The sequence below is a fragment of the Sus scrofa genome, chromosome 4, assembly GCF_054392235.1.
Source record: "Sus scrofa isolate SSC_HxYL_T2T_F1_AM1 chromosome 4, Sscrofa_HxYL_maternal_Yorkshire_Landrace_v2.0, whole genome shotgun sequence".
Classification (NCBI taxonomy): domain Eukaryota; kingdom Metazoa; phylum Chordata; class Mammalia; order Artiodactyla; family Suidae; genus Sus; species Sus scrofa.
Window position 1 is genome coordinate 113,799,229 of NC_139386.1, and position 23,097 is coordinate 113,822,325.

At 44.4% G+C, this 23,097-nt stretch overlaps 2 protein-coding genes across 10 annotated transcripts in view; one reads left to right on the forward strand and one right to left on the reverse strand.

Annotated features, from left to right (window-relative positions):
* The window catches only part of KCND3 (potassium voltage-gated channel subfamily D member 3), a 376,917-nt gene extending 371,185 nt beyond the window's left edge, over positions 1 to 5,732 (forward strand). For all 7 annotated transcript variants that reach the window (XM_085023632.1, XM_085023636.1, XM_085023638.1 and 4 more), the window contains one exon: positions 213 to 5,732. In XM_085023632.1, the coding sequence (XP_084879758.1) occupies positions 213 to 414 (202 nt within the window). In that variant the 3' untranslated portion in view covers positions 415 to 5,732. The remainder of the gene's footprint in view (positions 1 to 212) is intronic.
* A 3,618-nt stretch (positions 5,733 to 9,350) lies between these two features.
* Positions 9,351 to 20,325, reverse strand: DDX20 (DEAD-box helicase 20). Of its 3 annotated transcripts, XM_021090026.2 has the most exons (11): positions 19,984 to 20,325; positions 19,213 to 19,307; positions 17,002 to 17,170; positions 16,276 to 16,390; positions 15,994 to 16,136; positions 15,719 to 15,857; positions 15,560 to 15,618; positions 14,178 to 14,260; positions 13,720 to 13,825; positions 13,483 to 13,584; positions 9,351 to 10,868 (listed from the first exon to the last, which is right to left on the reverse strand). In XM_021090026.2, the coding sequence occupies exons 1-11, from the start codon at positions 20,303 to 20,305 to the stop codon at positions 9,703 to 9,705; spliced, it is 2,499 nt and encodes an 832-aa protein (XP_020945685.2). In that variant the 5' UTR covers positions 20,306 to 20,325; the 3' UTR covers positions 9,351 to 9,702. The 3 variants fall into 3 exon arrangements, with proteins under 3 accessions (XP_020945685.2, XP_084879706.1, XP_084879705.1); XM_085023580.1 differs by lacking the exons at positions 15,994 to 16,136; positions 16,276 to 16,390; positions 17,002 to 17,170; positions 19,213 to 19,307; positions 19,984 to 20,325 and having other exon boundaries at positions 14,178 to 14,368; positions 15,420 to 15,618; positions 15,719 to 15,835; XM_085023579.1 differs by lacking the exons at positions 15,994 to 16,136; positions 16,276 to 16,390; positions 17,002 to 17,170; positions 19,213 to 19,307; positions 19,984 to 20,325 and having other exon boundaries at positions 14,178 to 14,377; positions 15,281 to 15,618; positions 15,719 to 15,835.
* Between the last annotated feature and the right edge of the window lie 2,772 nt (positions 20,326 to 23,097).

Sequence of the window (23,097 nt, forward strand, 5' to 3'; positions counted from 1 at the left end):
CAAAGCCCCTTACAATATACATGACTCTTGCAGTTTGGGGTAATTGAGGAATAATAATCAAAATGAATAATTATAGGCTGATTACCAAAAGCAGAGATAGAGGGATACGAAAACGCCCTGGTTACTATGCGCTAAGATCTTGGGGGGTCGAAGAAGCCTTGGGACACGAGCAAGAGGAACCATCGTCAACTCACTCTTTTTTTTAATCCCAGTCGTTCCAGCCTTAATTTGAAAGCCGACGACGGACTGAGACCAAACTGCAAAAGCTCCCAGATCACCACAGCCATCATCAGCATCCCCACTCCCCCGGCGCTGACCCCAGAGGGGGAAAGTCGGCCCCCCGCTGCCAGCCCAGGTCCCAACACGAACATTCCTTCCATAGCCAGCAACGTCGTCAAGGTCTCGGCCTTGTAAAGCCACTGGACGGAGGGCCCGTGCGGGTAGTGGGAGCCAAGGGGGCTGGCATGTTGGTGAGTGGCCCCTGGGACCACTCCCTCCCCCTTCCCCACTATTCTGCCCGCCCCGCCCCGTTGCACCCCTAGCGCTGAACCTTGTGCCTGGATGGAGAGAGAGGCAGCCACGTGGCCCCCCGAGGCTCCCGGCTGCTAGTGTGGACGGGGCCCTGTGACCCTGCATCTCACTGGGAACAGAGGAGGGGGGGGTGGGGTAGGGATGGGACGGTGGCGGGTAGAGGCTGCTCCCCAGGACAGGGCCCGGAGGGGGGGGCCTCAGACCAAATAGCAGTTGTTTCTGGAGACCCCAGCGAGGAAGCTACAAGACCACAAACAGCAGCGAGGCCGAGCTGTCACATGCGAAACGGGAAGGAAACATAACACTGTGTATTTAAGCACCTTTTTCAAGGCTCTTAATGGATAATATTTATTCATGGGAAAAGGTGGAAAGCAAAAACACCAACGGAGTTTTGTGACATGTTTTTCTCCATGGACCCAGTACCTTCGAACCAAAACCGTGCATTTTGTGAGGGTTTTCGTTTTGTTTTTGGTTTGGGTTTTCTCCTTTTATAGCAAAAGCTTTTAGGCCAAGAGGTCAGTCACTGCTGAGTTCTCTCTCCGTCCCCCCAGGGAGGCGAGGTCAACTGAGCCTGGGCCCCGCCGCCCCGCTGACCTGCACAGAGCTGCCGAGTGACCACACAGCCACCCCCAGCCCCGTCTGTCCCTGGGTCCATTGTCTCTGTTCCTCTCTGCTTCCCGCCCTGGGCTGTTTTTCTCTGTGTCCAACCATCTGTCTCTTCATGGACCCCCGCGATCCTGAGACCTGGTAGGAGAGCCTGCTCCACTCACTGCCTGGCACCTGCAGACTCGCGCCCGGGGGGTCCTGTTGTGTGCGACCGCGGTTGTGGAAGAGAAGAGAATGGAACAAGCACGGGAGTTGAGGGATCGGGGAAGCCCACCTTCCAGAATGAAGTGCTTCCCTTCTGGTTGGAACCACTGGTGTTTGAAGTTTCTGTTTCTGGGGAAGAAAAGGAACAAGCGACCAGATTTATCCCCTTGGGATCTTGAGAAAGGAAATGGCCAGGCCCTGAGAGGCCCAGGAAGCGCCGGTGGGGACCAGGGAGGAGAGAACCGAACCCGGGCTCTCGGCTGCCGTCGGCCCCTGTGGCGCCTTGCTCTGCACCCTCCTTTCAGGACCCCCCGGAAAGCTCCCCCAGCAGCTCTGCCAAGAGGCCCCACGAGCAGGTTCCCGCAGAGAAGGCAGTGGTCTGGGGACGGGTCTCCCGCCTGAAGCAGCTCCACGGAGGCTGCAGGAGGTTGAGCCTGTGTCCCCCACGAAGGATGCTCCAAAGGGAAAGCGAGGAAGAGGTTCGCGATGCTTCTTACCTGGTCTGAAAGATGCCCTGAGGTCTGGAGAGTCTTCAGGCCTGATGTCCCCGAAGAGAACTGAAACGGGGGAGAAGCCTGGTCACCCCCCTGCCAGTGAGGAAGAGAAGATTATTTCTGGAGGATCTGGACACATTTCGATTGGCAAGTGGCTTGCACCCTGAGGGGCTGGGAACAGCGTTTCTGGAATCCAATCGGTTTGCACTGCTTTTAGCGGAGCTGGTAGGCCTCAGGGTTAGTGACAAGGCCCTTTCCGCCCTCCCCCGTGTCCAGCTACCCCCTTGCCATCTTTCCAGCCTGGGTTCTGAGGTACAGGAGCTCCTCGGGAACTCTTGCTCCATTCAGCAGCTTAGCATTTTCATCGTAGGCCAAGGTTTTCTCTGCCCACCGTGGCCTCTAGATGCATTTTACTGGACGGGAACCTAAAAACAACTTCCATGAGCTCCCTTACGACCCCAGCTCTATTGACCCTGTAGAAGGAGGAAGTCAAAGGGTTCCGAGGTGGCACCTAAGCAGAAAGTGAGCGAGACAGAGGAGAGGGAGCCTCCCGCCGCCGCTACCCTCATCCACCACTGAGTCCTTTCTCTGGGTCTGGCCTCAAAGATTTCCCCTTCCCTGAGAATGGGGGTTCTGGCCCCCCAGGTGTCTGGTGTCAGTGGGCAGCAGTGCTTTACAACTACGGAGGAATGCACGTGCACACACGAACACACAGCAACCTGAACATACGAGAGTAAAACCCGTTCCCACCACACACACGTCTCATTAGGGAAGGCAGAGGCCTGGCCTGGACTCCATTTAGAAAAGGGATTTTTCTTTTGAAAGAACGGGTAATGGAACACAGTTAGGGGTGTCTAAGTTTCTACGTATACGTCCTAAGACCTGAATGGGGTAAAGGATAAAAAGGGAAATAGGAGCTTGGCTACGTACACACACCAACGGCCTGTGTTTAAAAACGGGTCATTGCAAGGTGAGAATCATGACTGCGCCACCCAGGATCTGTTTGGTGGTGCACCAGGGCAGCATATTAGTGGGTCCCACAAAAATTTATGAAGACATTTTTTAAAAAATATGTCCCAGAAGTCCCCATTTTGGCTCAGCGGTCACGAACCCAACTACTGTCCATGAGGATGCAGGTTCGATCCCTGGCCTCACTCAGTAGGTTAAGGATCTGGCGTTGCCGTGAGCTGTGGTGTAGGTCAGCAGCTGTAGCTCCGATTCAACCCTGGCCTGGGAACTTCCATGTGCCATGGGGGCAGCCCTAAAATACCCAACTAAATAAATACTCAAAATAAAAATATGTCCCAAACGATTTCCCTGTTTTTTTACCTTAATGAACTGACTGTTTTGTATGCCTTCAATTCCATTTCCAAACCCTGCAGTGCGCCAGTTCCTGCAGACTAACCCCTTCATCTCCGTCCCCAACATACTTCAGCCAAAGATGAGAGACCCAGCTCACCTTGGGTCCAAAAGAAGTTAAGCCAAGACAATGGCTCAACTACCCAACAGAATTCGGTCAGACTGCAGTGCTATGGGGCATTTGTAAGTAAGCGAAAGGGCCAAAGTGTCCTGAATCAGTTTAATGTCCAACTCACTGGCCAGTGACTGAAACACCAGGAGAGTATCAGGATTTTCGGGGAGCACAGGCTTTCTGGGGAAATGACTCGTGCTTTCGAGGTTCACGAACCACTTCGGCATAAGAGAAGATTTGTAAAACCACCTATCCCGTTCAAGCCTCCTCAACACTGGGGGCGGTAAAAACCAACCAACCAATAAGCTACGTCCAAATGAATGGAAACTTAGAAAACAGGAGTTAAGCGTATATCAGAACTAGAAGAGATGCAATATCCCATTTCTTTTACAGTAGAGAAAGCTGAGGCCCAAAGAAATTAAGCGACCTTCTCAAGGTCATGCAGTCATTTAATGACAGGTGGGAACCAGAACCCAAGTCCCTTAGCTATGAGTCTAGTGCTTTTTCCACTGCACCTCCTGCTTCTCAGAGCAGCGATGCTTCAGAGAAGACCCATCGGAGAATCCAAGCTCTAACTAGAGACATAGTCTTGTGCAAACGTCAATACTTCTTGGACCCAGCCCTTGAAAACCACCTGACTTTACCAATACAAACCATACTTTGGGAACCATCATTCATAGCTAGAACCAGCCATGGACCATCAAGTCTGTCAAAAATAGGTGATTAAATGGACAGTCAGGTTTTTCCAGTCAAATGCTTATCTATGCTTCTCAGTGAAGAGAAGGCTTGGACAGCAGTTTAAAGTATACCTTCTATAGTCCTTTTAATCCTTTCTACGACCTCTGGTAGTAGTAGGTCAAGTACCTAAATCCTTGACTGACTGAGAGGAAAATAGGCAGAAAGAAGCTGAGTGACATCCAGATTTGCATGACAAGATAGTGGCAGAGCCATGATTGCAATCCAGGGCTGAGACATCTTGTCCTGGGATTTTTTTTCCTCGACATCATGTTGCATTACTCTGTGGCTTGCTTATATTTTTAATACCTGGATTTCAAGGGTGGTGATTAGAAGAAAGCATTACACTCAGAACCACCCTGAACCAGGACCTCCAGATGCAAACTCTGTATTATTTCTCCTTCCTCCCCGATTTTCATAACTAGTGTCAAGCTCAAGACTAAGTGCACAGAATCCTGTTTAAAAGACCAGATATTCTCAACGATGGCCGAACCCATGAGTCTATATTCATGTAGGGGTATAAAGTCCGCGCGTGTGAAAGTGAAATTAAGACAAAGCATTTGAACGGAAATTAAAGTTGATGCTGATTCACAAATGAACGAAAAAAAGTCAACTCGTAGATATGCTAAGGACTTTACCCAGTCGTCAAACTGTGATTCCTGCAGTTCGGGGTCATGTCACTTACAGGCTAGAATATAGGCAGGGAAAAGTGTACATCAAGAGATGTACCTAGGTGTGTTTTCCTTACCTTTTGTTTCAACTTTGCAGAGCTAGTAGGTGAAATTGATCTACACCTAGATGTTTAGGTTATTAATGAATTCTATGGTCCAGGCTTCCTCACTTCAATTACCAGGTAATGAGGCAGAAAGATCCTAATGCTAACTAAGGCAATCGAGGGCGGTCTTAGTTTCCTTCCTAACCTAGTTGGTATGGTAACCACGGCAAACACGAACCCAAGACACTTTTATTTTTCCTGACTTCCTTATGAAATCTTAGCACTTGCAGAGCTTTAAAATGACTGGATGAAGGAAAACCGTTCTCATGACCCGTGATCCTTGGAGTCCAAACAGCATCATGAAGAGCGTCGTTAGAACTCAGAGAAAGTGGATCAGCAAAAGAAACAGCTTAAAGGGGTTCCTTTTGAGTCTTGTTTTCTATTTAGAATGTTCTATGTTTTTCTTATCAAGTGTGGGAATGAATTTATCTGAGCAGGTTACTTAACTACACTGGATGAGGTCACGCTAACCAGTGTAGGGCACTGACCCAAGTCCTGGGGGGCTGCTTGGACCAATAGACTATTTTACAAACCTGGGTGGTGGGAGGGATGGTCTATTTTTGATAATCAGACATTCCAATGTGATGTTTTCCTTAGAGGTCACCCTCCCCCATTAATGTTATCGTGAAAACCATCAAGTGTGTTCTTTTCTATTTTCATATAATAAATGGGCTTTGCTTACCAACATCACAATGGCAAAGAAGAAATACTGTACAAAACTGCAGGAAGAGAAACATGTGAAAACTTTCTATGGAAAAAACAAAAAACAAAACTCTTGAGTTTCCTGTCAGTCTTCTTTTGAAACTGTAGTGCATATGTTAAAATGTCTATCATTTACAGTATTGAGTCATGTGCCACTGCTGTACCTGATGTATCCAATCTGGATTAAACAAACTATGTGCCACAGACCCTAAAATGATTCCCAGTGTTTCTTTTCATACTAGTTTCTACACACTAGAAAATAGGGGTCATTCGAACAGAGGTTTTCTACCTTGCCAGAGAAAAATCACAGAATCTAGAAGGCCGCTTAAGGTCTGGTCCAATCTTCTCTTCCACCTCCCACCCCGCCCTGCGAGTAACTCCTCTGTGACCTCCAAGGCAGTGTGTCGGCTTTAGTCCTGTTCCCTAACAGGGAAAGGATTTGGCTGCACTTGTCAATAGCTGTTTGGGGGCTCAGCCCTGTGTTACTGAAAGAAAACATGCTTTTATGTATCTGTATCAGCTCTGCGGAGTGCATCTAAACCAAGTTCTCAAACTAAAAACTCAAAATTAAATGCGTATAGGAGTTCCCTGGTGGCCTAGTGGTTCAGGATTCGGTGTTGTCACTGCTATGGCTCAGATTTGATCCCCGGACGGAATTTCTGCTTGCTGTAGAAGTTCGGTCCAGAAATTAAATGCTGCATAGGATATATACAGAAAACTTGGTAATTAGATGACAGAGGCCCAAGTTTAGGTTCTCTCACTTGTATGACGTCACATCCGTCTCCTCCCTTGGCTTCAGTTTGTTTCATCTTAAAAGTGAGGGGTTGGATTAGGTATCCTGAAGATCTATTCTAACCTTAATCATTCTGGTTTTAGGTAGCAAGAGCAACAGGCATTTTCATATTTCACCATAATGTGACAAAGACAATAGGAATTCTTTTTATTTTCCCGTCCAGATCCCAACAATGAAAACTGAAATAGAAATGGAATATTAAGGCAAATGCCTGATGCCCAAAGGCCCTTGCAGCTGGCTGTGAAATTCATTTCCATCACTAATTCTCATACCCTTACCAGCCACTAGGTGTCACTACAGATCCACAGCTCAAATAATCTGGAGCAAAGCGACTGAAAACTACATCTGCAGTTGTTTTTCCATTAAAAGACACTGAATGTTAACTGGGACAGCTAATGCTTGTTTGCAAAGGTACAATTTAAAACATATTCTGCCAGAAAAAGAGAAAATGTGGTGGAGTTCCAACGTCAGCCATGACTATCGAAAATATATTTTATTTTTTAAGATTAACATTGGTTTGGAGTTCCCATCATGGCGCAGCAGAAACAAATCTGACCAGGAACCGTGAAGTTGTGGCTTTGATCCCTGGCCTCACTCAGTGGGTTAAGGATCTGGTGTTGCTGTGAGCTGTGGTGTAGGTCTCAGACACAGCTCAGATCCCTCATTGCTGAGGCTGTGGTGTAGGCCGGCAGCTATAACTCCAATTCACCCCCTAGCCTGGGAACCTCCATGAGCCACAGGTGCAGCCCCAAAAAGACGGGGGGGGGGGGGGGAGATTAACAGTGGTTTACTTATATTCAGGCGGAAAAAAAAAAAAAAACACTAAAAATTCAAACAATCCCCTTGTCTCATATGAAATTACAATGCTCTAATTTCCGTTCAATTACTTTTAGTATTCAGGGGCTGAAGTTTACCTTCAAGCCACATGTTTTTAAAAAGTTAACAATTATTGTAATACTTTAGAAAATACTACTTGTAGTTACCTAAAATAATTTGTATTCTAAGTCAGATTTATCCAAAGCAGCAGCGTTCTCAGATACTTCTCTACATGTTAATACTGCTAGCCTAATTTAAGTTAAAGCCTAACTTGAAGTTGTAAGTGGTCTTAGCATTTAGAATTCAGATAGTAAACCAATTCACACTAGCCCTCACCCTAATTACATAACTGTATAAAGACCCCCAATACTCATTAAAAAAATATTCTTTTCTCTACTAGAAATTGTCTTCTCTTATTAGTCATCTGTTAATTATATTAGAACTGGAAGGGACCCTAAATATCTTCTGGTCCAACTCCCTCCTTTTATTGACAAGAATACTGGATCCTGAGAAGTTCAATGACTAGTACAAGGTTAAAAAGTAGGTAGTAGCAGAGTCAACTAGCACAGACGCCCTTTCTGCTACACCACAAAACACTCTCAAGGGAATTTACCTAAAACCTACCTAAGGTTCCTAACAGATTATGGGGATATGCCCCAGGCTGACCAATTCCAAAGTCTTTTCCATACAAACACAGTAACACAAAAATGAAATACATTTCCTTCCACAGCCACAATAACTGTATCCCTTATTTGGGAAGGTAACTGCTGAAATTCTCCCAGCAAATACCTACGAAAAATAAACAGTATTTTCACAGTTACATGTATGCTTACTTCCAGCTTGCTTTTCTATTTCTTAAAAAAAGCAAACACAAAATAAGACTAATCTAAGAGAGAATCCAATTAATCTCAAGACTAATGGGTAACCTCATCTCTAATTAAGATGCAGGAATATCCTAATTAAAATCCCCTAGCAATGAGAAACTGTGAACTTGGCTATATTGTGGGGGAAAGGGTAGGGGAAAAAAAGACGCAGGTTCAATTATATAGCAGTGACAGGATCTTATTTAAATGTGTAATTAAAGTCTTCTTAATGACATGCTGGACCTAATTATAGATTTGCTATTTACAGTGTTAATTAATTCACTCTAACTTGGCAATACACGTACAGTACTGATACACATATAAAGCCTATTATTGCCCACTGCAAATGACAGGAATCTAAGTTAAACAGTTTAGGACTGTGTTATACAAGTGTTGGATCATAAATGACAATGGCTATGGATGTTTGCTGACAGTCCGGGCGGGGGGAGGGGGAATGTTTATACTGCCTAGACAAGTATGTACACAGGAAAGAAGAGCTTTCCTTTTCAAAGGTAAATACGTATTTTTATACATAAGGGGTTCTCTCACCACAAATCCCATTCACACAAAGGTTTGGGAACCAAACACATAATCATAAAAGGCCTGCTACGAGAAGAAATGAAAGAATACGCAACCTCTCATTACATTTTTCTAAATCATAATTTATAGATAAACTATCTCAGAAAAATGACTACTCTCATTGGATCCTAGCATTAGAGGTGAAAACTAGGAAAAAAATTCATAAAAGACACAAGATTAGAACACTCTGTGGGAAGAGTTTGAACAGAATGAGTCCCAGTTTCCACAAAATACTGAAAATGAGAGCTAGAAATTTTCCTGCCTACCAACAGAATACGGCAGTTCTTAACCTGGGTTCTGCAGACAGGCTTCAAGGCTCCATGAGCCCTTTGAGATGACATATACAGTTCTTATTTATAGAATAAGAAATTTTCTGGGACAAATCTATAGCTTTCATCAGATTCATAAAAGGATCCAAAAACCAACAAAGATTAAGAGCTGCTCCTTTTCCTGAGAAACAAAAATAGGAAACCACTGATGATCCTTAGCTATTTAATGCACATCGAGACACCTTCCATAATCCTAAAAACAAAAGAACATATAAACCTGTAAACACATTTTGGCTAAGGTTGTATTTTTACTGCTAACAAACATTTTTACTGGAAGCAAATGGCGTCAAATCAAGTACCTCTGGGAAAGTCTGAAGCAATGTTTATTCTTTCCTGCCTAAACCTAAAAGGGGATTTTCTGCTCTCCCAGGATGCAAATTTCTACAAGCACACACATCTACAGAAATGCAGCCCATGACTTTTGGAAAGAACACCACAGCATAAACTAGCAATTTTTCAAATCTCAACTGTTTTTATTCTTTCAAAGTTAAGTAGTGGTATAGGTCTTTTTAAATGTTTCTTTCTGGAATGGCTTAGCGAAAATGGCACGCTGGGACCTTTAGCTCTATGTCCTAAAAATTTTCTTCTGAGAATCTGATCCATGAAGTTTCTTTAAAAAAGTTAATGCACCTGACCTAAATCATTTCGGCCACAACAGTCTGAAAAATAGATGTGTCCCAACCTCAAGATCTTTCCAATTCCTCAAAAATGCCATCAGTGCCACTCTCCTCTAGGTCAAGGAGAATGGCAACCCAGAGGTACCGCCCGCTGATGCTTCCAGGTGGTCTGAAGTAGGGCGGGTGGTCACTGGTTGCCGCGCATCATTTCTTGCAGGTAAATGGCGTTCATGTGATAGGCCGCCATCCAGCCTGGATGCCTCTGAGCATTCCAGTAATACGACTGAGAGGCGGCAGCATAGTACTCCTGCCACGCCCTGTAGTAAGCTCTCCAGTACTCCTCATAGTCCTGATAGGTGTCAGGAAAAGTGGCATGCGTTTCCCTCTGGCAGCCATACCAGCGCTCTTCCTGGGGCTCTGGCTGCGGACGACCGGCAGCCCGCCGCGAGGGGTTTCTCCGGCTCTGCTTGGCCCTCTGGTTGTGGCCGGCCCCCTCTTTGTGCCTTGCCTTTACCTGGATTTCAGGTGAGTCGTGATACGCTGCTAGCCTAGGGGTGGCATTTCCACTCAGAGGCTGTCCCTTAGAGAGGTGGCCACCCGCAGGAACAGATTCTGAGTCTTTCAGCTGAGTGTCCGAAGAACCTTCCAGGTATGACTTATTTCCTTTGCTCCGGGAAGAGGTCCTTGAGCTGTATGAGTCACTGTCACTCTCAGAGTCTCCAGATTGGCTGCTACTTGCCAGTATCTGCACCCTCCCTTCAGGGATTCTATTTCTCACAAAGCCATTTTGAGGATTCACAGTCTGATCCCCAGGACCCGTGTAGTGTCTGATGATTTCCACGGGTCTCTCGGAGCCTTCTTTAATGTAGCATTCATAATCCTCCACCAGTTCTGCAAAAGTCAGAGTGCACGGCAGGTGAATTTTAAAGGAAGACAAGCAAGGAATTTTGGGGAGTGACACAGAAGCGTCTTTGACGTGGTGCTGACTGTTATTTGAGTTTTCAACAGAGTTCTGAACGGAATTCTTCATTTGCTCTTCCAATTGTACAGCACTGCCCGGTTCTTCGGGTGACGCTGCTTTTTCGACAACTCCACATTCTGAGTGGCTTTTCATGGGAAGCTTTTGTTTGGTATTATTTTTTGATTTTACTGAGAGGGCAGATACAGAAGTATTTCTTGATGAAGCCACGTGGTTACCATGAGCTTTCCGAGTTTGAAAGGTTCTCTCTATTTTTTGAATTTGCTTTTTTAGAGGCTGGGTAGGTACATTTGCTAAGTCATATGTATGCATGGCAGCTTCAACCTCCACATCCCAATCCAAACATTCTTCCATCAGACCAGGAGGAATAGGATCTACATAAAAGGAATAAAGAAACATTCAATTCTCGAGCTGCTCGAGACCAGCATTTTCTGAAAGGTTTCAAACAGCTTTCTATGGTCAAATGAGATTAAGAAACAAAATACACTAATAACATACTAAGAAGCTTAACACATTAGTATTTTAAGACTTAAGCCATCCTTGCAGTGAAGAAATCTGCCCCCAAATTTTCAAGACCCATCCCATATTCACAAGCAACTCTCTCCCTCCACCCCCTCCCTAGACAAGCGCTTCTTCTAGGAGTGGGAGGGCCTCTCCAGCCGTTCTCCCATCTTTCCACTCCTCGGCTCCTCCCCACTGTCTCACTGCTGGTAACAGCCAAACAAGATCGTAGACAACAGACGGTGCTCCCAAAGCCTATCAATATTACAGCTGCAACTCTCTACCCGAGTAAATCTGCCCCCCCTACTTCTACCAGGGAGAAATCACTGCCCTCAACAGTGGCAGGAAAAAACTCTAGAGGGGGAAAAAGCTAGAGAGCTGTGAAAAGATCTATGGTACCAACGGCACTTTGAAGTTTTAAAAAACGTGCTGGCTCCAGCTCTCTAAGTTTCCTATCCCAACTCTCTAAATTTCCTATCCCATGCAGGTATGACCATTTGTTTCCACCTGCACTCAGACTTTCCCTAAGGGTGACCGGTTTTCATCTCTGGCCGACCAGGTACACAGAGGCCCTGCTCTGCGCAGATCCTGCCTGTCTGCCGCCGCTGCTGCTGCTGCATGTATGCGGGTCCACCACTTAATCCCTCAGACAGGGATCCTTCAGCTGGGGCTCTGGACCTTTTGCTGAACAGACCCTCTGGCTAAACACAGGTTCCTAGTAAGGAGACACCCCTGGCTTGTGGAGACCGAGCATTCAGGCCAATTTCCCTCCTGCTCCTGGCAACTCAGCTCAACAGCCTGGTGTCACGCAAGTGTCTAGTCCAATACAGATCTAATACTACAAATACCGTTTTCTCATGATTTCAGGGCTCTGTTAACATTTCATTTCATTTTTCTGGTATCCAAAGGCAAATTTTATTTTTATCACTACATGTTATGATACTAAATCCTACCACAAGTCCTAACGCTTTTGTACCAATTTCCAATTTATTTTCTCCATATTTGTAATTATGAATGTCTTAGACATAGAGAGAATTAACATAATATAGTCTTAGAACTGATAGAGACTCTGAAGACTATCTACTCTAAAGACAAGTATTTTGTAAGTCAGGAGATAAGCTTAGAGCAATTAAAGAAATCTGTAAAAATATCATAAAATGAGTTACCACAAAGCCAGAGCTACTAGATTCACAGTACTCCCAAACCTGTGCTTAATCCGGCTTTGTGAAAACCACTAAAGGAGTTCAATATAAATTGGTTAAATGTTCATGTTGTAGTCATTCAGTAACGACACATCCCATCTCTTAGAAGGTCACGTACATACTATACACACACACACACACACACACACACACACACACACGCATACATTAACACAGAGAGCTGACCCTTGAAGAACAGAGGTTTGAACTGCGCGGGTCCACTTACATAGATTTTTTTTCCAGTATGTACCACAATACTACACAATCCGTGCTTGGCTGAATTAGCAGATGCAGAAGCATGGATACGGAGGGCTGGCTGAAAGCTACATAAGGATTTTTGTTGGGCAGAGGCTTGGCACCTCTAACCCTCCACGTTGTTCAGTGGTCAGCTGTACAGCAAATAAACAATATTTCCATCCAAGAGTTTCTTTAGGATTTTTTTTCTTACGTCTTTTTTTTTTTTAGGGCCACACCTGCAGCATATGGTGGTTCCCAGGATAGGGGCTGAATTGGAGCTGTAGCTGCTGGCCTATACCACAGCCACAGCAACACCAGATCCGAACCGTGTCTGAAACCTACACCACAGCTCACAGCAACGCCAGATCTTTAACCCACTGAGTGAGGCTAGGGATCGAACCTGCATCCTCATGAACCCTAGTCAGATTCGTTCCCTCTGAGCCATGACAGAAACTCCAAGGATTCTTTTTTATCTTAAGTTTTCAATAGTTCTTTGGTACTTTCAAACATGCATTGTTTCCAAGATGGCACTTTTAAAAAGCAGCTTAATAATGACTTGTTAAAATCAAAAGAAAATACTTCAAAATTTTCAGAATAGTGTTCAAATAAAGAAACTGTTCCTTGCCCATGGTGATAAAGGAGAATATGGCAAGAACTGCTTCAGGGCAATATAAGAGGTAAAATACACCCCTTGATATAAAAGAATAAAATCAAACTGCAAGGCTACAAAGTAAAATATGGAGTTAACACAATAGGGTACTATTTTTCCACTTTTCATGTGTCATTAGTCTTACAATTTTCTCTCTGCTATTTATTAGCTACAGAACCTTAGGCAAGTTACTGAACCTCGCTATATGTCAATACCCTCACTGACAAAAAGTAGCACATCTCACAGCACTGTGGTGAGAATTAAATGAGTTAACAAACTTTAAGTGCTCAGAACAGTACCCAACACATCAAAAGTACTCTATATTAGCGATTATTTTTATTAGGCCTATCATCATAACCACTATAACTTTGACAGCAAAATTAAACAGACAAAATATACCTGGTAAAAGCAGAAGGTTAATATGACATTTCTGGGCAATTTTCATCATCATATTTTCCTCTTCTCCCCTGCAGCAGTAGGTCACTGTCAGTCCCAAAGTACCTAAAGCACAGAAGGAACGTTAAATAGTAAATCATTTTCACATAGATGATGCTTCAAGTCCACATGTCACATTACAGATCCTTCCCCTTAAAGAAAGCACCCAAATTCTTTTATTTTTATTTTTATTTTTATTACCAAAGCGGCCAGCTCTACCAATCCGATGCATATATGTCTCCCAATCCAATGGGACATCCAGGTTTACCACCAGATTCACCTTCTCAGCATCAATTCCACGGGAAGTCTTAAATTGAAGAAGACAACAATTGTTTGTTTGCATGAACTATTGCATGAGCACACTGTATTATTTAGTCTAGGATAACCAAGAGCCAAATTAAGAGGAGAATATTTAGGAGCAAGGAAGATATTTAGTAGCAAAGGAAAAGGATATTCATTTCTACTGACTAATTTCAAGAATAAAGACAAAAATATAAAAGACGTTTTTAGGAAAGCATATTCCCCAGCACTGGAAAGACAACTATCTCCTGGTACTCTTGTGAAACAACACCCACCTAAAATAATAGATGAATCTGTACATCTGACAACAGAACGTATGTCCAGATGGATTAGTTACCCAAACTGAACAGAAAATTTACCAGGTCGGTGGAAATGAGGACTCTGCAATGAAACTGCTTCAGTTTAGCCATGGCATCCAGTCGCTGATTCTGATTCATGTTGCCTAAGAAGACCCAGAAAGAAAGTCATATAAAAACAAGCCAGGGAGTTCCCGTCGTGGCACAGTGGTTAATGAATCCGACTAGCATCCATGAGGACGTGGGTTCGATCCCTGGCCTCGCTCAGTGGGTTAAGGATCCGGTGTTGCTGTGAGCTGTGGGGTAGGTTGCAGATGCAGCTCGGATCCCGCGTTGCTATGGCTCTGGTGTAGGCTGGCAGCTACAGCTCTGATTAGACCCCTAGCCTGGGAACCTCCATATGCCACGGGAGCAGCCCAAGAAATGGCAAAAAGACAAAAAAAAAAAAAAAAAAAAAAATTAAAACAAATAAAAATAAAAACAAGTCAGGAGTGCCCTGTGGCCTAGCAGTTAAGGATTCTGCCTTGTCAGTGCTGTGGCTCAGGTTCAATCCCCAGCCAGGGGACTGCTGCAGGCCACAGGCACAGCCAAAAAAAAGAAAACAAAAAACAAACAAATAAAGCTAATGTACATTTATCAAACCTACAAATCATAATTTCCAGTCTTCAACACATTAAAAATATAACATGATATACCAAGACTAAATAAGTCTATACTAAGAGGTTAAAAACCAAGCTAACAATCAAAACTCTAAAAATGACCTCGCTAATTAAAAATTCCTCTAGATCTTTCATCCCTATTAGCTCAGCAGTAATAGTTTAGCTTTGTGTCAAAAAATGAATCAGTTTTGCCTTCCATAAGATCATCAATGTCAGTTAGCAACTCAGCATTTTTACAATAACCATTTTAAGACAACACTTTGTTTTACAAAATCATTTTCTTCTGTGATATAACTCCAGTTTTCTAATTTTTTATTATATACCATGTTACCTTTTTTTCTTTTTTTGCTTTTTAGGGCCACACCTGCAACATATGGAGGAACCCAGGCTAGGGGTCTAATCGGAGCTACAGTTGCCAGCCTACACCACAGCCACAGCAATGCAGGATTCTGAGCTGTGTCTGCGACCTACACCACAGCTCACGGCAACGCTGGATCCTTAACCCACTGAGTGAGGCCAGGGATCAAACCCACATCCTCATGGATACTAGTCAGGTTTGTAACCACTGAGCAACAACAGGAACTCCCCCATGTTACTTCTTAAAAAACACGAATATTGATATATCAAATCCCCGTGAAAAATAAACCTGGAATTCCCTTTACTGTGAAGACTGAATGTAACCTCACACTCACAAAACAACTCATGAAGTAGTATCTCGTCCTCCTGACTTTGGAGAAGCTTCAAGTCGGGATAGTAAACAAAGATTAAGGCAAGAGACGAACTTACCTGAAATGCACACAGCAGGAAAGCCTTTAGAAGAAAGGATATCAGCCAAATGCTGTGCTCTGTGAAAAACAACACTGAGGGTCATGATCTTACAAATACTGCCCCACACGTACCCTTTTATTTCACGAGTTCCCCAGATGACTTTTTAAGGTACATTACCTGCTGTGTAAATTAGAAAAGACTAAGGCTTGATTAAATGGAATTTTGCTGAATAGTTCCTGTAAATGCTGAGCCTTTTCCTCAAAAATCTTATGGGCCAAAGGGTATGAATTGACCACTTTGTAATACTGCTTCAAACCTACAAAGAAGAGTCTTCTGTTAAAACACATTTGCTATACTCTTAACAGCAAGCATGAAAACAATAGCCAACTAAGTAAAGGAAATCTCCAGAATATCACAAACAAACCCACTAAGTATCCAATATTCATACCAACCTATGAGACTTGGATCGCTGGAATTTAGTCTTACAAACGTGGGCTCTCTCATGTACTTTGTCAAAGCATTAGCCAAAAATTCAGGGTAAGTAGCTGATACTGCTAACATCTGTTTACTTGCAGGCAAGGAAGAATAAATCCAACTGCAGAACAGAGGAAAAACACACACCGTGGAAGCTATTCCAACGGTAATCACCACCTAGAAAAGCCAAAGCCAGAGACTCTGGGGCACCATTTTAATAGTGAAGTTAGTTACTTTAATAGTGATGTTATTTTTCTTACTTTATTTGCTCCTGGAAGCTGCCTTCTTCTAAAAGCTTATCTGCTTCGTCAAGAATAAAGAGACGTATACTGCCTGGGTTCAAGTAGTCAAGTTCTATCAGTTGTTTAATTCTGCCTAAATTCCAGAAAAAAAAAAAATCAAAATATTCATAATGCACCAAATCTATGCAAATTTTAGACAATATTGTTACTTTATTTACAGGATGAACTGCTGACTTCCCTGCCCGAAAACCCTCATTACTACTCTGCTTTTACACACTAAATCTCAAATTAAAAATTGAGGTCTGATCTTGCCCAAATCCATTATTTTTCTCTCACATTTTATTACCAGTAAGTGTAGAAAATAAACACTGTTCCTGTCAAAAGACCTGACTGCTAAGGCACTGGATGCTAGATTATAATTCTGAGTGATCCATGACTGAAGGACTAATACAAAAGCAAAGAATAATCGCAAACCACGGCTCAGAAGGGTTTCCTCTTGGTCACCTCATTCGTCGTCTTCTCAGAAGCCTAGCCCACACTTGATCTTAAACATCCTTAGGAATGGAGATTTCATAAATTCTGTTAACATAAACCAGTCATGTATTTATATCTCACTAATCTAATGCTCTTTATTTTTAATCCTCAAAATAATTACCTTAGTTACCAGAGATTGCCATGTTCTTACTGATACTAAGTGTTCAGCTCCTTAAAAGCCCCAGTTATAAACAAGCACTGATATCTTACCAGGAGAACCAACCGCAATATGACACTTTTTAAGTCTGGTTTTGTCTTGTGATAATGGAGTCCCTCCAATAAACACATGACATTCTAAGCCTTCCATTTTTACTCCAATGGCTGTAATAACAGAATGGATCTGTACAGCAATTTCTCTTGTAGGAGCCAAGATCAAAATCTTAAAAAAAAAAAACAAAAATAAAATAAACCTTTAACAAGTCGGTAAGTAAATACATGTGATCAGAACGTTCATTATAGGATAAGCTATTTTTCATTTATGCGATCATTTTAAATAATGAGTTTTTTTAAATAAGGGAAACTAGTCCATTCATTCATTCATGTACTCGTTTGATATATATCAGATAGAACCTCCTATGCCTGAGGCAACATACATGTTGCTGTGGAGTCAACAGTTAATACAAAGTCCTTGTTCTCACGGCGCTTTCATTCTTGAATGAAAGACATACACTAAACAAACATATAAGTAACAGCTGATAATGTAAAGTGCTATGAAGAAAATAAAATAGGGAAAAGAGAAAGACAAAGGAAGGGAAGAAGGCATTTTAAATGGGGCAGTGAAGGAAGGCCCCTCTAAAGAGAGAACTTCTGAGCAGAGACCTAAATGTACCCATAGAGCTAGCTAGCTTGGGACACCCAGGGAATTATTTTCAGGAAGAGGAAACAGCAAATGCCAAGGCTTTAACATGGTAGGGTTCTTGGTGTTTTGGGGACCAGCAAGGAGGCCCATGTGGCTGAACCAAATCAGGGTCAGAGATCTAGCTCCAGAGGCTCGGTCATGAAAGGCCTTGAGAGCCGTGGTGAAAACTATGCAATACAACGACTGTAAGAAAAGAAGGTGAAATTACATGTTCTCAACTATAAGAAGGAAAAAACTGCTTAAAAAGACTAGAAGAAAATATGCCAAACTGTGATGAGCAGTTTCTCTCTGGGTGAGATTATATTTTGGTTTGGGTACTTCTCCTTTTTCAGAATTTTCCCAATTTTCAAAAATGAATATGCATGACTTTGATACCACAAAGATCTTAAGTTAATAAAAAATCTTACTTATGGAACTCATTCAGAGCTTAGGCATTTGACCTGCTGGCAAACTGTCAGAAGCCAAAATCTCAACTACATCTATCTCAAGTCACGAGACTAGCCGAGGTCCTTGGGAAGTGGGACTATGTGCAGCATCACTCAGGATTGGGCACATAGATGGTAGGACTCAAAAAGCTTTACAGGGAGTTCCCGTCGTGGCGCAGTGGTTAACGAATCCGACTGGGAACCATGAGGTTGTGGGTTCGGTCCCCGCCCTTGCTCAGTGGGTTAACGATCCAGCGTTGCCGTGAGCTGTGGTGTAGGTTGCAGACACAGCTTGGATCCAGTGTTGCTGTGGCTCTGGCGTAGGCCGGCAGCTACAGCTCCGATTGGACCCCTAGCCTGGGAACCTCCATATGCCGCGCGAATGGCCCAATAAATAGCAAAAAGACAAAAAAAAAAAAAGCTTTACAGAAGATGAATATGGGTATCCGGGTTAAAAAACACTGCTGAAGAATCACCATCAGATTTACACGACTGAGAACTTGAAATACAGTCTGTCGTAACTGCATAATCACAAAGGGAGACTATAAGGATCCTAACTGATTCATCTTCGTATCCCCAGTGCCTGGCATACTGTTTATACATAACAGGGGCTCAACAAATCTTTGGAGAGAAATGATCCCCAAATCCAATCCCTGTTAATTTAGGTAAGGCTCTCTTAGACCTACCCAGAAAGAACCCAGAAGAAGGGAGATCAATATGATGCATTCACTGGAAGAACCACCCGCAATTATCAGCACCTCATTACCATGAATCAGGCCAAATGCTAAACCTCACCACAACCCAGGAGCAAATAAAAGAACAAAGACTCCTTATCTGTATTTTCAAGTAATGACAAAACTGACACACTTGGCAGACTTATTTTATTTAACAGGAGTAATGACAGAAATGTCCAAGTTTCTGTAACACAATATAATGTATAATATATAATAACATAATGTATAATGGTCACCATTCGCACCACCACCACTCAACAGCCTCAATGCCTACTTTCCATATGTCTTAACGCAGTCATTCACCAAATTTACTTCTACCTCTGATGAGTTACTGGTATTTCATCTGCCCTGTAGTAAAATCCACATAACATACCCTCCTTTGGGTCCTCTGAGCTAAACTCACCTGGGTGCTTAAGTTTTCAAGGACAAGAGAGTCCAAAGCAATGGTGGAAAATACACAGGTTTTCCCAGTGCCAGACTTAGCTTGAACAATTAAATCTGAGGAGGAAAAAAAAAAATTATCACTAGCTAGGACAGACGGAAGATGAGGTACCAACATGAAATCCCAGAACTAGAACGGTCTCCAGGAATCACCTAACGTTAGCACCTTCGTTTTAAGTTAACTCTTAAAAAAAGGTATGAGGCCATATCCAGACACATGCTTCCTCTCTGGACCTCTATCATTTATTTCTTTTATTTTTTTTCTTCTGGCCTAGAAAGCAGGAATTTATGTCCTCAAAGTTTTGGAGGCTAGAAGTATGAAAACAGCGGGGCCACTTTCCCTCCAAAAGTTCACTGGTTCATCCTTCCTTGTGTCTTCCAGCTTTTGATGCCTCCAGACATTTTTTTGGTTTGGAGCGCATTAACTCCGATCTCCGCCTCCATTTCACATGGCTCTCTTCTCCGTCTCCCTTCTCTTCTAAGGACTCTTGTCATTGCATTTATGGCCTACTCTAATCCAGGATGAGATCCTTACTACCGTTTATCCTCTCAAGCCTAGACCCACTGGTCGGTGTGCAATGGACCTTAATCACCTTCAAATTCAGGACTGAGCCTCCGTTTGACAGAGGCAGAAACTGAGGCTCGCGAGCGTGGGGCGTCCCCGGCCCTCGCCGCGGGCCCAGCCGCGCTGCCCCCCTTCCTCCCTCCCGCCCTCCAGGGCCCCCGCCCTCACCGAGTCCGCAGCGCCCTAGAGGGATGGCCTTGAGCTGCACGGGCGACGGTCGCTCGAATCCGGCCGCCCGCAGCCCCTCCAGCACCGGCCGGGACAGCAGCAGCGACTCGAAGTCCGCCGGCTCTGCCAACAGCACGTCCCCGGTGCGGGTCCGCGGGCCGCCGACGTCGTGAGCCGTCCGAAGGCTCCGCACGGGCAGGGAGGCTGGCTCTGAGGCCGAGAACTGCCCGGCCACCTGCTCCCCGGGCATCGCAGGTTCCGCGGGAATCGCAGGCTCCACGGTCGCTAAGGCCGCTGGGGCTTCCGTCGTCGCCGCCGCCATGGGAGCCGCGCCGCCGGATCTCGCGGTATTTGGGGGCGAGGCGAGGCGCCTGAGAGCGAGAAGAGGAAAAACTTTATTGGCAGTCTTCCCGCGAAGACACAGACAGGCGGGCCTCGAAGAGGAGGGGCAAGGGACGGAAGTCGGAGGCCTAGAAAGACTCGGAAACAGCAGCTACAACGAAAAACTGTGGCCTGAGGAAGGCGAGAAAAGGGAGGAGAGGGAGACTGAGGCTACCTGTGTGACGCCGCCGCCTGCGGCCTGCAGAGGGCGCCGCGCGCTCACGGTGGGAGCGCCGCCCCGCCCCCCCAGCCCTCTGTGGGCGGGTCCTCCCAGCCGTGCACCGCCCCGTCGCCAGCCTCACAATGCTGCTTTTTGTGATGCGCCCAGTGCGTCACGGTCCCGCCCCCGGACCTCGGCTCCGCCGTCCCTTCCTCCCGATCCCCATCCCTGGCCCGCCCCAACTTGCAGCCTCCTCACGTGCCGCTGTACTCATCTCTGCCCCAGCCCCTGGCACACAGTGAGGTCTGATCGAAGTAAATTAAATTGCGCTGACAACTTCCAAATCCATATCTCCACCTTAGGCCTCTCTCAACTCCAGACCTGTTACATCCACCTCCTTCTCAACACCTCCATTCGATGTCTGATAGCTCAGATTTAGCGTTTTCTGTGTGTAGCTTCTGTCCTTTCCCCACCGGCATCTCATGGATGACAACAGTCTTTATCTAGGTCTGCTCAGATGTCACCTTGTCAAAGAGGACTTTTCCTAAACACCCTGAGATAGCTCCCCCATCCTGGCGGCTCCCTGGCGTTTCCCCCTACTCTCTGATCCCTTCTGCTTTATTTTTCTTCATGGTACTTAGCATTAGCTGAAGTCATTTGTGTTTATTGTCTGTCTCCCCCACTGTATGAGGGCAGGGACCTATTCTCTCTTGTTCTCTGCAGTATCTCTCATCAGAAAAAACCAGTCCGACATGGTGCTCGATATTTACTGAATAAACGAGCTCCGATAACAAAGTCCTCCAAGTGTAAGGATTTCTGGAACCAAACCTTTTCACAGTTCCAAATCTAAAGTTATTCTGCACCGAACCCTAACTTTTTCCTTTGTCCTTATACCATAATTCTGGTCATTCTCTCTCACTGGTCTCATTCTTCCCTTCTCCGAGACACACACACACACACACACACACACACACACACACACACACTCAATTCAGATTCCAAAGGGTGTAGGAGGGACTTTGGCATGGCAATCCATTGGAAAGGGGTCTTCAGGATGCATTTTTTCTTAGAAATTTACAGAACATTGAGAAAATGTCAGCTGTTCATATGAAAGAAGGAGGGCTGTTGGGAGTGGGCTTTCCACACTTTCTCTTAGTAAGTACCCCACTTTCCTCATCTACCTAATCCCCAAATCCCAAACCTGGGACTTGCTCTATATTCCACCCTCCACTATCCCTTTCCCCTAACAATTACTCGAGGGCTGGTAATTTTGCCTCCAAGTATTTCATCCATTTCTTTTCTCCAGTCTCCATAGCATCTGTTCTATTCTTAGGTCCCTTCATCATGGTAACTGTTGCAACAACCTCCTGAATAATTCCCCCCCACCCCAGGCAGGGTTTCTTCTCTCCCAGCCACCCACCCACAGGTGCTGGAGTGATCTTTCTTCAGTGGATATCTTAGGTTGCTTGGGTCCAGCTTCAGATCCTGTTCCTTCTGACAGCCTTTTTTTAGTTCCAGGCTCCCACTTCTCACAATAAATGATTCCAGCCCAGCTCTTACTTTGTTCTGTTTACTTCTTTATTTATTTATTTATTTATTTTTTTGTCTTTTGTTTACTTCTTTAAATCTCCGTCCTTCTCACTAAGCTACGAGTTTCAAAAGGATGGAAATTTCATTGCCCTATGCCCTCCAGCCCAGTACCAGGCCCTTGGTGGACCTAATCAACTTTGAAGAGTGGACCTTTTCTTGCTCAAACTGATTTTTATGGAGCCGGATTTTCATGCTCCCAGCAATAGTTCTGTAGAACTCATACCAATCACCCATGAAAAAGCCAGCTCTCATCCCAAAAGGAAAACACTACTTTCCCAGAGAAGAACACTTATAGTTTTATAGACATTGTGTTATTGCTTTTGTTGTTTACAAAGTTTTATGGACACGAATATTGCAGTAATGTTACTAGGGATGAATTCTATTGCTATAACTAAAAACACAAATTAATGAAATTTTTCCTCAGTGGTTAAAAATTATAATCATGTTGTTGGTCATAATTTTTAGTGCTGTAAAAATAAAACATAAAGGTTTTATAGACCGTTTAAGAACCAGGTAAAGCATGAGAGTAACAGACACAGAAACCTGTTGGACTGTTGTCTGCCTCCCGGCCTCCCTCAGGATAAAATCACAATGGGACCCCAGCCTCTTTTTCTGCTGTTCTGTCCACCTGGAAACAAGAAGAGGGAAAGCTTCTATGAACTGAAGAAGCCAGAGTAAAACAGAGACTCAGAATGGATTTTCAGGTTCAAGTGGTCCTAAGCAATCATTTCACAATGGAGGTTTCTGCAGCCGAAAGGAAGGAACATAATGTAAATAAAAACATAGACAGGGGAGCTCCTATCGTGGCTCAGCAGGTTACCAACCAGACTAGTATCCAAGAGAATGCAGGTTCAATCCCTGGCCTCGCTCAGTAGGTTGGGCATCTGGTATTCCTGCAAGCTACAGCATAGGTCAAAGACATGGCTGGGATCCCTCTTTGTTGTGGCTGTGACATGGGCCGGCAGCTGCAGCTGGGATTCAAC

Bases quoted from the DNA above. Each gene is read 5' to 3' on its own strand.
- DDX20 (XM_021090026.2), bottom strand. From the start codon at position 20,305: ATGGCGGCGGCGACGACGGAAGCCCCAGCGGCCTTAGCGACCGTGGAG. The intron at 14,261-15,559 runs GTAAGTTCGTCT...GGGTCTTCTTAG, and splicing joins TCCTGCTGTGTGCATTTCAG to GCAACATGAATCAGAATCAG. The intron at 10,869-13,482 runs GTATATTTTGTC...CCTTTTATGTAG, and splicing joins TAACCTTCTGCTTTTACCAG to ATCCTATTCCTCCTGGTCTG.